Source organism: Eschrichtius robustus, chromosome 4 (genome assembly GCF_028021215.1).
Source record: "Eschrichtius robustus isolate mEscRob2 chromosome 4, mEscRob2.pri, whole genome shotgun sequence".
Taxonomy (NCBI): Eukaryota; Metazoa; Chordata; class Mammalia; order Artiodactyla; family Eschrichtiidae; genus Eschrichtius; species Eschrichtius robustus.
This window is the reverse complement of record NC_090827.1, coordinates 58,273,442-58,287,598: the sequence shown is the minus strand read 5'-3', so window position 1 is coordinate 58,287,598 and position 14,157 is coordinate 58,273,442. Positions and strand designations below refer to the sequence as shown.

General features: G+C 34.3%; 1 protein-coding gene across 1 annotated transcript in view; it reads left to right on the top strand.

Annotated features, from left to right (window-relative positions):
* Positions 1–14,157, top strand: part of MRPL1 (mitochondrial ribosomal protein L1) — a 57,184-nt gene that overhangs the window by 26,531 nt on the left and 16,496 nt on the right. Inside the window, exon 7 of the mRNA XM_068542137.1 lies at positions 5,768–5,874. Within this exon, the coding sequence (XP_068398238.1) occupies positions 5,768–5,874 (107 nt within the window). The remainder of the gene's footprint in view (positions 1–5,767; positions 5,875–14,157) is intronic.

The following is a 14,157-nucleotide window of genomic DNA, read 5'->3' as shown; positions in this document are numbered from 1 at the left end:
AAGTAAGGGTGCTACATAAATAGCCTTGTTATAAAGTATGAAGTATTATATGATAAATTCACAAGGTGCTGTAGGTGTTCAGTAGAGGAGGAATTTATACATAGGTGGGGAAATCAGAGAAGGCACCCTGAAGGGGGTGACATTTAAACTGTACCTTGAATAATTTGGTGAGCAGATTAAGGGGGATATTATTTTAAGTGGAAAGAATCTGTTAATCATAGACACTGAAGTAAGTTAGAAATTATAGGCTACATCCCAGAAATATCAGTTAGTTCTCTTTGGCTGTAGTGAATGGTACCCCTGCTTTGAAATGAAAGAGAATATGTTGGACAGGTAGATTGATGCCATGTTGAGCAGAATCTTGAATAAGATCCTAATAAATTTGGACTTTTATTCTGTATTCAGCAGGAATCTCTTAGAAGTTTTTAAGGTGGGGGATTCTTCAGAGCTTTAATTTAGCAAGAGTTTGTAAGATGTACTGGCATGAATCAAACGTAGAGGCAGGGAGACCAGTTCAGGTGCAATCGCCAGAGACTAATAAAGGTAATGTTTAAAGTCTTCATAATGAGACTGGTGTGAAGAGGACGGATGTCAAAGATAATAGGACTTTGCACTAAGTAGTTAGGAAGGGACATGTTGAGAGAGAGAAAGGGAAGAGTCAAATGATGCTGAGATTTAAACCTTGGGATCTCTCCTAATAAGTTCATGTCATTAATGGAAACAGGGAGTAGATTTGGGAGGAAAAGTAAGTTCATTTGCAGACATTGTTTCTTTTAGATGGTGCTGGATATATGCTATAGATAGATGTTATTTCAAATAAAATTTTATAAGGTAAAAGAGCAAGTATTTTAAAATTATTTTAGTAGATTGGTCTTCAAATTTTAACTCTAGTTGAGCTAAAAAAAAATCCTGCGATAATTCTTCATACATGATAGCCACTAATGCTCATCTGAATTATAGATCATGTTCTATGCTGTAAGCAAATTCAAATGTACTCTTCAGTTTTGTTGTACTAGTGTTTTGTTTATTCTTGATAGCCTGCATTGAATAACACATCCTTTTGAGATATTGGACTGAGGTTTGACACTTTTTATTAGGGATTTCCAATACAGTAGTGTTTGTTTTCATGGAAGCACACTTACCTTCTTTCCTAAGTAGGACCTGAAATTGAACATTATTTAAAAAATTAAACCAGAGTTGCAGTTGAATTTGAAAATAATTCTCATATTTTTTTCTAATTAAATTCAAGCTCAACAAAGCCAAACAATATTAAATATAGTCAATTAAAACTGAAACTGGGGCTTCCCTGGTGGCGCAGTGGTTGAGAATCTGCCTGCCAATGCAGGGGACACGGGTTCGAGCCCTGGTCTGGGAAGATTCCACATGCCGCGGAGCAACTAGGCCCGTGAGCCACAATTACTGAGCCTGCGCATCTGGAGCCTGTGCTCCGCAACAAGAGAGGCCGTGATAATGAGAGGCCCGCGCACCGCGATGAAGAGTGGCCCCTACTTGCCACAACTAGAGAAAACCCTCGCACAGAAACGAAGACCCAACACAGCCAAAAATAAATAAATAAATAAATAAAATAAACCCAAAGTTTAAAAAAAAAAAAAAAGTAAGCTGATATATTTAAAAAAAAAAACAAAACTGAAACTGAATACTGAATATATCTGTATTCAGCTCGCTCCTCGCTTTGCACGGTTAACTGGTTTTTCACAGAAATTAATTTTGTCACCTTTGCTGCTTTATCCCTTCTTTGAGTAACTCTTTTGGCCTCAATTTTCTTTAGCATTGAGGTTTTTTATTACCATTTTCATTGCAAATTTTGGGACTGAAAGGTTTTCAGATAACTTATTTCTTTATTTCAAATAAGAAAAGTTTCTGTTGAAAATGTTTATTTTTATTAGTGGGCTTTGTTTCTGCTTTCATAATGAATCATAGCTTGTGTATACCATGGTCAAGTTACCTAGGTATGTTCTCCCCGCCCAGCACCCCCCAATTTGCTTAACAAATCATCTTGGAAAACCAGGCAGACGTTTCTCCTTCCCTAACTTCTTTTCAGCCCCACATGATCTGCTTAACAGCACTGGCAAAACATTTGTGTTCTTTAAACATGACAAATGATTAACCTGTCAAAAATGTAAAAACAGAATATGCCAGATGTGCATTAGAACAAATGAAGCTTGTATTATGCATTTTTAGAGCTTATTCAGAATCTTGTTTAGGAATATTTGATTCCCCTTACATCCAACGAAAGACGTAAGGGTAAAATAGAAATTACGTTTTGAGCAAATGGATGGAATTAAAAAACAAACAAACAAGCCCCTGCAGCTGAGCTCATTAGTTTCCCATTTTATCTTACATTTTGTTTTTTTAGTGGGAGTGGGTGTAACCAACTGGCTGGATTGAATGTGCACATTTTGCAGCATGTTTAATGCTGCAGTTTTATTTGTTTTATTTTAATTGCTTACGTAACTATAGGCAAGTTCTCTGTTTTTCCAGTGCACATTTGGCTTGTTTTCTGAGTATTTCTTTTTTATCTCATTAAAAAAAGACATTTAAAACTTGCTTTTTAAAATTTCTTGGAAGAAATTGGCCTTCATTTTGCTTGTCAACTTAGCTTTTTTTTCTCCACAATACAAATGCCCTCTGAAATTCTTTCATATCTAATATAGATATATCTTATTGATATTTTTTGATTTTCTTTATTCCTAATCTTATTTTTTAGCATTTACTAAACAAAAAATACTAGTATGAAAAATATCTTGACTTAATGGAATCAGTTTTCTATTATGCATATTAAGCCATAGTAGGTACTATGGCATATGGGAAATAGTTGAATTCTTTTAAAGCATACTAAGTTGTTGGCAGGTAAGGGATATGATTAGAAAACTGGAACCCACTACTGTGTGTTCCTCTTAACACATAGTTCTTAGGATTGAACATCAGTGCTCCAGTTGGAGTCTTGTCAAAAGGATATTCCAGCAGACTTGTCCAAAGAGTATTCACATCTACTGAGTAGGACACTGCTTTCTGTATGGAAGTTGGTATTGTATCATATTTGAGAGTAATGGATATAAAATTATTGAAATCTAATGTAAATTATTTTTAACTCATAGATTGACATGCTGTACTTCAGAGTATTGCTTGCATTATTGATACAATTTGATTATATAAAGAAAAATGCTAAAACACAGGGAAGTTTTGCAGTGTAACCAATTTGAAATATTTCTAAATTTCCCTCTCTCATGTGTTAGTTTAAAAACTGTTTATGTGTGAAAGACTTCAATGATGATTAGGTATGATTATAATTATTATAGATGAATTATTGATATATTACAGCTGGTTCTGTTGCTCTCCTTCATTTCCCTTACTCCAGCCATAGTGGCCTCTTTGCCCTTCTTTTTATGCACTAAGTGTTCTTCTTTCTCAGGTCTTTGGACTCATTGTCCCATCTGTCTGTAATGCTCTTTGCTAATTTGCCTGGCTCACATTCTTATTCAAATATCACCTTAAACAGAGAAGCCTTCTGTAACCATCATATATAAAATATTAATCTCCACTTCCCATTATAACTGGATTTCTCATTATGGTGGTGTTTTTTTGTTTTTTTTTTGGTTTCTTTTTGGCAGCGTTGGGTCTTCATTGCTGCACGCGGGCTTTCTCTAGTTGCGGCGAGTGGGGGCTAGTCTTCGTTGTGGTGTGCAGGCTTCTCACTGTGGTGGCTTCTCTTGTTGCAGAGCACGGGCTCTAGGGTGTGCGGGCTTCAGTAGTTGTGGTGCACGGGCTTAGTTGCTCTGCAGCATGTGGGATCTTCCTGGAACAGGGCTTGAACCTGTGTCCCCTGCATTGGGAGGTGGATTCTTAACCACTGTGCCACCAGGGAAGTCCCCATGTATTTTTTTGAATTATAGTTTTGTCTGGATATATGCCCAGGAGTGGGATTGCTGGATCATATGGTAATTCTAATTTTAGTTTTTTGAGGAACCTCCATACTGTTTTCCACAGTGGCTGCATATAATGAGATTTTCATATTGACTTATCATGGGAAGAGCTGCTGGAGACACACTGAGAGTGGTGTGTCTCTAGTGGTATGTTCCTTATTGTATTTCTTACCCTTCAAATAAATCACATTTTCTAGGTACAAAATTGAAATTTTTTCAGGTTAAGTTATGGTATTGTAGAATATTAGAAGTATGTATGCAACTAGAGATTATCATACTAAGTGAAGTAAGTCAGAAAGAGAAAGACAAATACCATATGATATCACTTATATGTGGAATCTAAAATATGACACAAATGAACCTATCTGTGAAACAGAAACAGAATCAGGGACATAGAGAGTAGACTGGTGGTTGCCAAGAGGGAGGGGGATGGGAGAGGGTTGGATTGGAAGTTTGGGATTAGCGGATGCAAACTGGTATATATAGAATGGATAAACAACAAGGTCCTACTGTACAGCACAGGGAACTATATCCAATATCCTGTGATAAACCATAATGGAAGAGAATGTGAAAAAGAATATATATATGTATAACTGAGTCACTTTGCTGTAGAGCAGTAATTAACACAACATTGTAATTCAACTGTCCTTCAATAAAAAATAAATTTAAAATAAGTTTAAAGTAAAACTAAAAAATATATATATATATTTTTATGTGTTGAATTTGAGTTAAAATGTTAATGATTAAAGATTAGGAAGGTATAGTTTACGTTTGGAGTCTCCTCCATGATCCTTTGAAAATTCTTAGTTTTTACCTTGATTCCTTTTTTCTCCTTTCTTTATTCAGTTGCATCTTTTTTTCCACCCTAATGGAGGACAAAGTGACATTAGAATCCAATAAAGTCTCAATTCTTAACTCTTTCTTCCTGCCAGCTTCTGTAACCATTTGTGCAGCAATGAGCTGCTTCCAGATTGTACCACTCAACTGAGATATTATTTCTACTGCTAGATCTTGCTACTTTTCTAGTTCCTTCCTTTCTTTATGGTAAGGCAGGTCAGACAAATTTCACACAAAGGTAAGTAAAAAGTTCTTCAAAGATTTCAAGACTCTACTGTCAGCTTTTATCATGGGTTATTTTATAGGTTTTATTTTAATTTGTCATCAGTGTTTCTAAAGTATAAGCATCATCATTGTATATACTTATTTATTAGTTATTTATTACTGTACAACAATAATATCACAAATTTAGTGGCTTAAAACAACACACATTTACTATCTCAGCTTCTGTGTGTCAGGAATATGTATACAGCTAAGCTAGATTCTCTGCTTCAGGGTCTCATAAAGCTACAATCAAGGTGTCAGCTGGGGCTGTGATTTTATCTGAGACTTGACTGGAGAAAGTTCCCTTCCAGATTCATGTGGCTTTTTGGCAGAATCCAGTTCCTTGCAGGTTTCTAGACTGAGGATCTCAGTTTCTTGACCCATGGCTCTCTCCATATGCTACCTCACAACATTGTAGCTTGCTTCTTCAAAGCCAGTAGGAAGAGAGACTCCTCCAAGATAGGCATTGCAGTTTTATGTAATGTAATCAGGTATGCATAATCATACTGTCTCTTGCTTAGAAGCACGTTGCAACCCTTATCCATATGCAAGGGGAAGGGATCACACAAAGGCATGAACACCAGGAATTGGGCCACCCTAAAGTCTATCTGCCAGAAATCATTTTTTATATCTTAACTTGGTTGAATGTTTCTCTTATTCAGTAATTTTTGCTACTTGTTTAGATGTAGTGATAACTTTGGATTTTCTCCTTTTCTAACCAGATTCCATTGGCCGAGACATCCCCAAAATGCTTGAATTATTTAAAACTGGACATGAAATTAAGGTAGATGAAGAAAGGGAGAACTTTCTGGAGACCAAAATAGCAACAGTAAGTTACAGTGAAAATTATTCAGTAACCCCTTTTATTTTTTGCTTAAGTGATTCATTAATAACTTATAACATACCAGCCCTTTGAACTTGTCCTTGTCAGTAGCATTAGGAGTGGCACTAAATATATACATAGATTTTTTTTTTTATAGGTTGAATTCATAAATTTTAGTAGTGCTTTAGAATTCCTTCTTTTCTAGAGTTATGTGCCACTCTCTGACATTTACTTGTACTTTGCCTTATTAGTCTATTCTATATTATTTTTGCTAATATTTTAAGCATTTTGGGAGTTGGGTCTAGATCTTACATGTACCTTATAGAGTATTGCATAATGCTGAGTCCATAGTAAGTATTTAATACTACTTTAATGGAATTGAGTAACTTGCTTTATTTTAATGAATTGTTTCTGATTATCCCTGCTTGTGTTGTTTTGGTTTTTTTTGTTTTTTTTTTTTCCTGCTTGTGTTTTAAAAGCTGTTTGCCCACTTATAGAAGATGCTGGAAATTAATTTCCAAAGCCATTTTTGGGACACTAATATAGATAAATCAGATTTTTATAGGACTGTGTTTCAAAAGATATAGTTTTTTGCTAATATTTCTTAATCCTACAGAATTTCTAACGTGCCTATTTAATGTATGTAATTTTTTCCTGTGCAGTAACTATAGGAGTAATAATAATATTGTTAGGCAAATTTAAACAGTGCCTACCAAGTGCTAGGCACTATTCCAGACATTTTTCATATATTCTGTGTTTTAATCCTGAACCCTATAAGAGGTAAGTTATCATCCCTAATTTTTAGATGAAGGAATGGAAGCCCAAAGAGGTTAAGTAATTTTTCCAGTGTCTCACAGCTAGTATGAGGCATACTTGGTATTTAAACCTTGGGAGTCTCCTCAAGAGTCCAGGCTCTTTAGCCTGTTTTGCCTCATGACTGTAGTTATTTGAAGAGCTATTATTCCTCCTCCCATCCTACTCCTGAGAGCAATTCTGCATTATAGCCCACCACTAGCAGTCCAAACTCATTGAGCTGTGCCTATTGTAAATCATCAGAAATATATAAAAGGAACTTATCTAGTTTTATGGAAGGAAAACTTGCTTTAGAAAGGGGGCAAAGCAAGTTTAATCCAGTCAGGGATTGGGAAACCCCCCATCGCCTTCATTATCATCAAAGCTTAGCTCTAATTCAGTTGGCGTTGAGCTCTGCTTGAATCTGATGTTGGAATTTCCTTGTTCCCAAAAGGCCCTTGGCAGTGTGTCTTGTTTCTCAGGGATGGCAACATGGCAATGTGAAACACAAACAGAAAACCAAATACAAATTTTAAGAGACTATTCTAGAGCTGTAGAGACTTGGGCTTGAATACCTGTTCTGCTACTTAAGGGATGGCAGATTTTAGACAAGTTTCTTTTCTTTTTTTTTAAATGTTTCTTTAATTGAAGTATGGTTGATGTACAATATTATATAAGTTACAGGTGTACAATATAGTGACTCACAATTTTTAGAAGTTATAATCCATTTATAGTTATTATAAAATATTGTTTACGTTCCCCATGTTGTACAATATATCCTGGTAGCTTATTTTATACATAATAGTTTGTACCTCTTAACCCCTTACTCCTATATTGCCCCTCCTCCCAAACAAGTTTCTTAATGTTGTTGTGTCTCAAATTTCCTCATCTGTAAAATTTATATAGTAATATCTATTTCACAATGTGGTATCAAAGATTAAATAAAATTTTAGAATGATAACACCTATTGTTACTGTTTTAGTTGGACTGTTTAGGTCTGTAAAGTATCTTTATAAGACTCTTTCTTCCTAGATGTATCTTTGTTCTTAAGTAATGTTTTCAGTATATTGAGTAGTTAATAGTTTATATAGATCCTAACTCAGTGTCTAAGAAACCATGGCATCTCATTCATTCTTTTTAACAAATACCATAGTGATTAAGACATGGGCTCCAGACCAGACTACCTGGGTCTTTTAGAGATATAATGCTTTTTCTTAATGAAAAAGAAATTAATCTGTGTGCCTCAAGAGAATCTTTTCTGAGTACTATTTATTTATTTATTTATTTATTTAAATTTTTATTTATTTATTTATTTATGGCTGTGTTGGGTCTTCGTTTCTGTGGGAGGGCTTTCTCTAGTTGTGGCAAGTGGGGGCCACTCTTCATCGCGGTGCGCGCGCCTCTCACTATCGCGGCCTCCCTTGTTGCGGAGCACAGGCTCCAGACGCGCAGGCTCAGTAATTGTGGCTCACGGGCCCAGCTGCTCCGCGGCACGTGGGATCTTCCCAGACCAGGGCTCGAACCCGTGTCCCCTGCATTGGCAGGCAGATTCTCAACCACTGCGCCACCAGGGAAGCCCCTGAGTACTATTTAAATAGTATAGTATAGTAGGAGGTTAAGAGAAGGGGTTTTAGATTCATATGTGTGGATTCAAATCCTAGTTCCAGATTAGAACTGTGTTACCTTGCTCTCTGAGCCTCAGTTTTTCCCCATTCCCCATTTTCCCTACATGTAAAATGATGTTGATAATGATATATACTTTCTAGATTGGGAAGGAGTAGATGAGATAATGACCTAATAACTATTAAACAGAATTCTACTTCTGGCTAAGATGGAGTAACAGGGACCTGATTTACTCTCCCACCTAAAGCGATTAGCATCACCTTGATACCAAAACCAGACAAAGGAAATCACAGTCCAGCATCATTCATGAATGTAGATATTAAAATTATAAACTAAACTTTAGCAAATAGAATCCAGCAATGTATAAAAAGAATAGCATATCATGACCGAGTAGGGCTTATCCTAGGAATTCAAGGTTAGTTTAACATTCAACAATCAATCATTATAATTTACCACATTAACAAACTAAAAATCAAAAGTCATGTGATCATCTCAGTAGATACAGAGAAAACATTTGACAGAATCCAACACTTGTTCCTGACTAAAATGTCTCAGCAAACTAGGAATAGAAGTTAATGTCCTCAACCAGATAAAGGGCATCTAAGAAAAAGCAACAGCTGATATCATAGTGATGAAAGGCTGAATGCTCTCCTCCTAAGATCAGGAACAAGATAAGGATATCCACTCTCATCACTTCTGTTCAACATTAATCTAGGGATTCTAAGTAGTGTAGTCAGGCAAAAAAAAGAGGCATCAGATTAGAAAGGAAGAAGTAAAACTTATTTTTCAAAAGATGACATGATCTAGTTACTAGAACAAGGAAGTGAGTTAAGTAAGTTGAAGGATACAAGATCAATATACAGAAATCAGTTTGCTTCTATATAACAGCAATGAACATTTACAAATTAAAATTTAAAAGTAAGGAATGCCATTTATAGTGGTATTAGAAAATATGAAATACTTAGGGATAAATCTGACAAAAGATGTGAAAGATCCATACACTGGAAACTTCAAAACATAGTGGAGAGAAATTAAATAAAGAAGATCTAAATAAATGATGGAATGAACTATGTTCAGGGATTAGTAAACTTAATATTGTTAAGGTGTCAGTTATCCCCAAAGTAATGTATAGATGCAGTACATTCTCAGTCAAAATCCCATTAAGGTTTTTTGTAGAATTGACATGATTCTAAAATTCATGTGAAAATACAAAGGATCTAGACTAGCCGAAACATCTTTAACAAAGGACAAAGTTGGAGGTCTATCTGATTTCAAGATTTATAAAGCTACAGGAATTAAGACAATGTGATGTTGATGTCAAAAGAGACAAAACAATCAATGGAGTAGAATAGAGAGTCCAAAAAAAAAAAAAAGGACAAAACGCATATGGACAACTGATTTAAAACAAGATGCAAAAGCATTTTTAATGGCGAAACAAGTCTTTTCAACAAACGGCACTGGAACAGTTAGATATCTGTATCTGATAAAATGAACTTTGATCCACACTTCATACCATATATAATTACCTCAAAATGTGTCAAAGACCTAAATGTAAAGCTTAAAATTATAAAACTTCTAGAAGAAAATGTTGGGTCAGGGAATAATTTCTTAGATATGACACCAACAGCGTGATCCACAAAAGAACAGCTTGATAAATTGTACTTTTTAAAAATTAAAAGCTTTTTCTCTTTAAAAGATACTGTTAAGAGAATGAAAAGGTAAATTGCAGATTGGGATAAAATATTTGTAAATCATCTGTCTGATAAATCCACGATATATAAAGAACTCTTAAAACTCAACAATAAAACAATCCAGTTTTAAAAATCAAAAGATTTGAACACACCTCACTAAGGGATGACAAACGCATGGCAGACAAATGACAAACACATTGAAAGATGCTCAACATTATTGTAGTTGTTAAGGAAATACAAATTAAAATCACAGTGAGATATCATTACACATCTATTGGAATGACTAAAATTAAAAAGACTGATCATACCAATGTTGGTGAGGATGTGGAGCGACTGGAATGTTCATATGCTGCTGTGGGAATGTAAAATGATGCAACTTCTTTGGCAAACAGTTTGGTAGATTAAGAAGTTTAATACCCACCTACTATATGATCCCACTACTTCACATTTAGATATTTACTCAGGAGAAATGGAAACATATGGTTATGCGAAGATTTGTAAACAAATATATCAGATTTATTTGTAATAGCCAAAACCCAGAAACATTTCACGTGTCCATTGACAGGTGAATGTATAAACAAACTTTGTTATGTCTATACAATTGAATATTCTTTAATACAGTAATAAAAAGAAACAGTTGATGCATGCTTTAACATGAATGAATATTTTAAAAATCATGCTGAATGAAAGAAGTCAGAAAAAAAAGAGTACATACTGTGTGATTCCAGTTATGTAAAATTCTGGCAAATGCAAAGTAATGTATAGTGACAAAAACTAGACTGGTAGTTGCCTTGGGGACAAGGTGGCTGGGATGGGGTGGGGAGGAGGGATTACAAAGGAGCACAAGGAATTTTGGGGATGATTGACATGTTTGTTATCCTGACTGGTGATGGTTTGAGTGTATACATATGTCAAAACTTAATAAATTGACACTTTAAGAATGTGCAACATATCCCTTGGAATACTGTTTAGCAATAAGAAGGAACAAACTATGGATATATGCTATGATGTGGATGAACCTCAAAAACATTATGCTTAGTGAAAGAAAGCAGATGCAGAAACCACATTTATGTGAAATGTCGAAAAAAAGGGTGAAACTATAAAGACAAAAAGTAGATTAGTGGTTGCCTGGGGCGAGGGGGTGGGAGGAAACAGGCATTAACAGTAAATGTGCCTCAGGGATCATCAGTTTTAAAACTGATTTATGGTGTTGGTTGATAAACGTACTAAAAAATCATTGAATTATAAATTAGAAAATGGTGAATAACATAATAGGCAAAATATACCTCTATAAAGTTATCAAGTATACCTCAATAAAGTTGTTGAAAAAGGAATAAAAATCTATCTACAGTTGTATCTAATACAATATAACTATTCCATAAAAATATTTATTTTTATAATTATCAGAGGTAACAGATTTTTTTTAAAAGATTTCAAAGCAAAGTAATATATCTTCCTTAAAAGTTGGTGATTTCCACGAGTGATGTTATTCTTATTATATAGTTGGAAATACTAAAGGTTTATTTTTGTTGTTGCTTTGTTTCTGTTGTTGCCACCTATATGATACAAGGATTGGATTTAGGATGAGTGTGCAGATGAAGGGGCACTGACAGCTTTACATGCCCATTCAGGGTCCGCCTCATTTTGGATAAAAGGGGCCTATCCAGAGCAGGGTCAACAAACCCATGTACGGCCATGGACCAAATCCAGTTGTGGCCTGTTTTTTTTTTATAACCTGTGACCTAAGAATCGTCTTTACAGTTTTAAAAAACAAGCAAAACAAAGAGTTTGCAGAGATTATATGTGACCTACAAAGCTTAAAATATTTACTGTCTGGATCTTTAGAGAAAAGTTTTGCTGACTCCTAATCTAGAAAGATGTTTTGAGGGAGAGTGAAATATATTAGTTTTGTGTTTTTATTTGCTTGTATGGGAGAGACTATCTTACTTTAGTTAAATCACCTAGAATTCCCTTGTTATAATTCTGTACTGCCACATTGCTTCAGGATCCAGTTCTAATACTGCTGTAATGTGAAATTAATCTTGAGTAGTTTAAGCTGGTTTTTCTTCTGTATCAAAGTGATAAATACAATCAGTTGAATGATCTTTCTTAATTATCTGACTTGAGGATTAGCATCTTGGTTATTAGAACTCAACCACTAATGCCTTTGTATATCAGAACTTTACTAATGCTCTTATAGCCAACCAGTATCTAACATTTGTCCGCATTACTTGCAGGTAAATTAGTTTCCTTCTTAATCTTTCCTACCATTTGTACCTGTAGTTTACATATTCATGAAATTGTTTATGTCTACATGCACTATCAGATAAAATACTCATATCAGTGAAAATGTCATTCAGATGATATATTGAACATCATGCTGACAGAACAGACTATTATTGGAATATTTTATTTTTCAGTCTCTTATATTGCTGTTATGCAATCACCATTTATTTTCTCTCTTGGCATGAAGAATAAGTTGGTTGGGATAAAAGTGAGTTGCTAAGTGATCAGGTTCAAGGGAAATGTCTTAAAGCATAAAACTAAAAATAAAGGTTTACAGGGGAGAAAAAGCACATTTCTTCAACTGGACCTTAAGTTTTTAAAAAATTTAAATTATGACTCTTTCCACGAAATAGAAATGAAACTAAGGCAGATTCTCAAAAAATGAAATTGAGACATAATGTGTCTCAGTATATATATTCTAAATAGCAGTTTAATTTCAGGTAGTAATTAGATAATTTACAAATGATTAATCTGAGTTTAGTATTTAGAAAACAATGTCATAGTTATAATTCTGCTGCCCAGATAAACCTGTTGACATTTAAAATTTTTCAAATTAATGTATTCACTTGGTTAAATTCAAGCGGTTTACAAAAATGTATAAGGGAACACTAAATCCCATCTCTCTGCATTGTTTTCTTATGGAACTCCTATTAATAGTTTCATCTTGTCCTTCCAGAAATGTTACAACCTAAACACCCTTAAAAAATATATATTATATATGGTGAATCAATATTTTATTTTATAAAAATTTAATTTACACTAAACTTTTCAAACAGTCCTTAGAAGTAATATTGAAAGTGAAAATTTTCATTCCTGGGATTTCACAAAATGAGAGTCAGAATTAAGAATCTTGTCCTTTATTCATTATAGGAATGCTTAGTCAGGTGTATATTTTGACATTACACAAAAAAACTAAACAGTGTCCAGATATTATAGCAGAAACCTGCCAGAATGAAGACTTTGAAGTAATTTTCAAAGGGTGTCTGTTAGTATTGTATAACATACCACAAATCCATTTTATGTCAGCTGGGAGGCTCTCAGAAACATGCTTTGTTTTTTCTCACTGATAGACTGCTTGTTTGATTTAAGAATCTTGGCCTCCAGCCTACGTTTCGAGATCACTTGTAAGTGTAATTGTAAGCCAGTCCCACTGTTGACTGGTTTTCTTAACTTGTCCTTTATTATAAGGTAAAAGTTCTTTCCAAGTTTCTATTAATGTTGACTTTCCCATTTTACAGAGGCACACATAATATCATTATATTTGTCAAAAACTAAAATGTTCTCTCTCTCTTCCTTCTTTCACTTTTGTTAATATTGACTGCTTCACATATTTTAAAATCAAAGGTGATAGTGTTGTTGTTAGGTTTCATTTGCTGAGAGTGGTGGAGATCAAGACATAGAACTTTTCACTAGGAAAAAAATTCTACAGCTGTAAAATACGGTACATTAGGACTTGTAGTAGGGAGCATTTATCAAGAAGAAAGGACATGAACTGTAGTTTAAAGGAAAATTTGGAATGTGCCTATTTGATGTATTTAACCTATCATAGTATTTCATACCATAATAAATTATGACTCTCATGGCCTATTATATACACTCCTAAAAGAACCTATAAAATTTGACCCATGTTTCTGTATATATGTTTTCAAGTAGCAACTAACTTTTATGTCTGAATCCAGTTCAGTAGAATCTCACATATGTAGAAATAGTTACTGTAGTTTTCATGGGTTTTAGACTTTGATTTTCAAATCAAGTCTAACCTAGAAATCTTCTGGGATTAATAAAGTTAGATAAAGTTTGAGGATAAAAACGTAGATTTGTGTTATAATGCACAATGGACCTTTTAAAGGGTGCAGTGTACTATAAAATCTACTCAGTTTCAGATCATTTTTTGTAG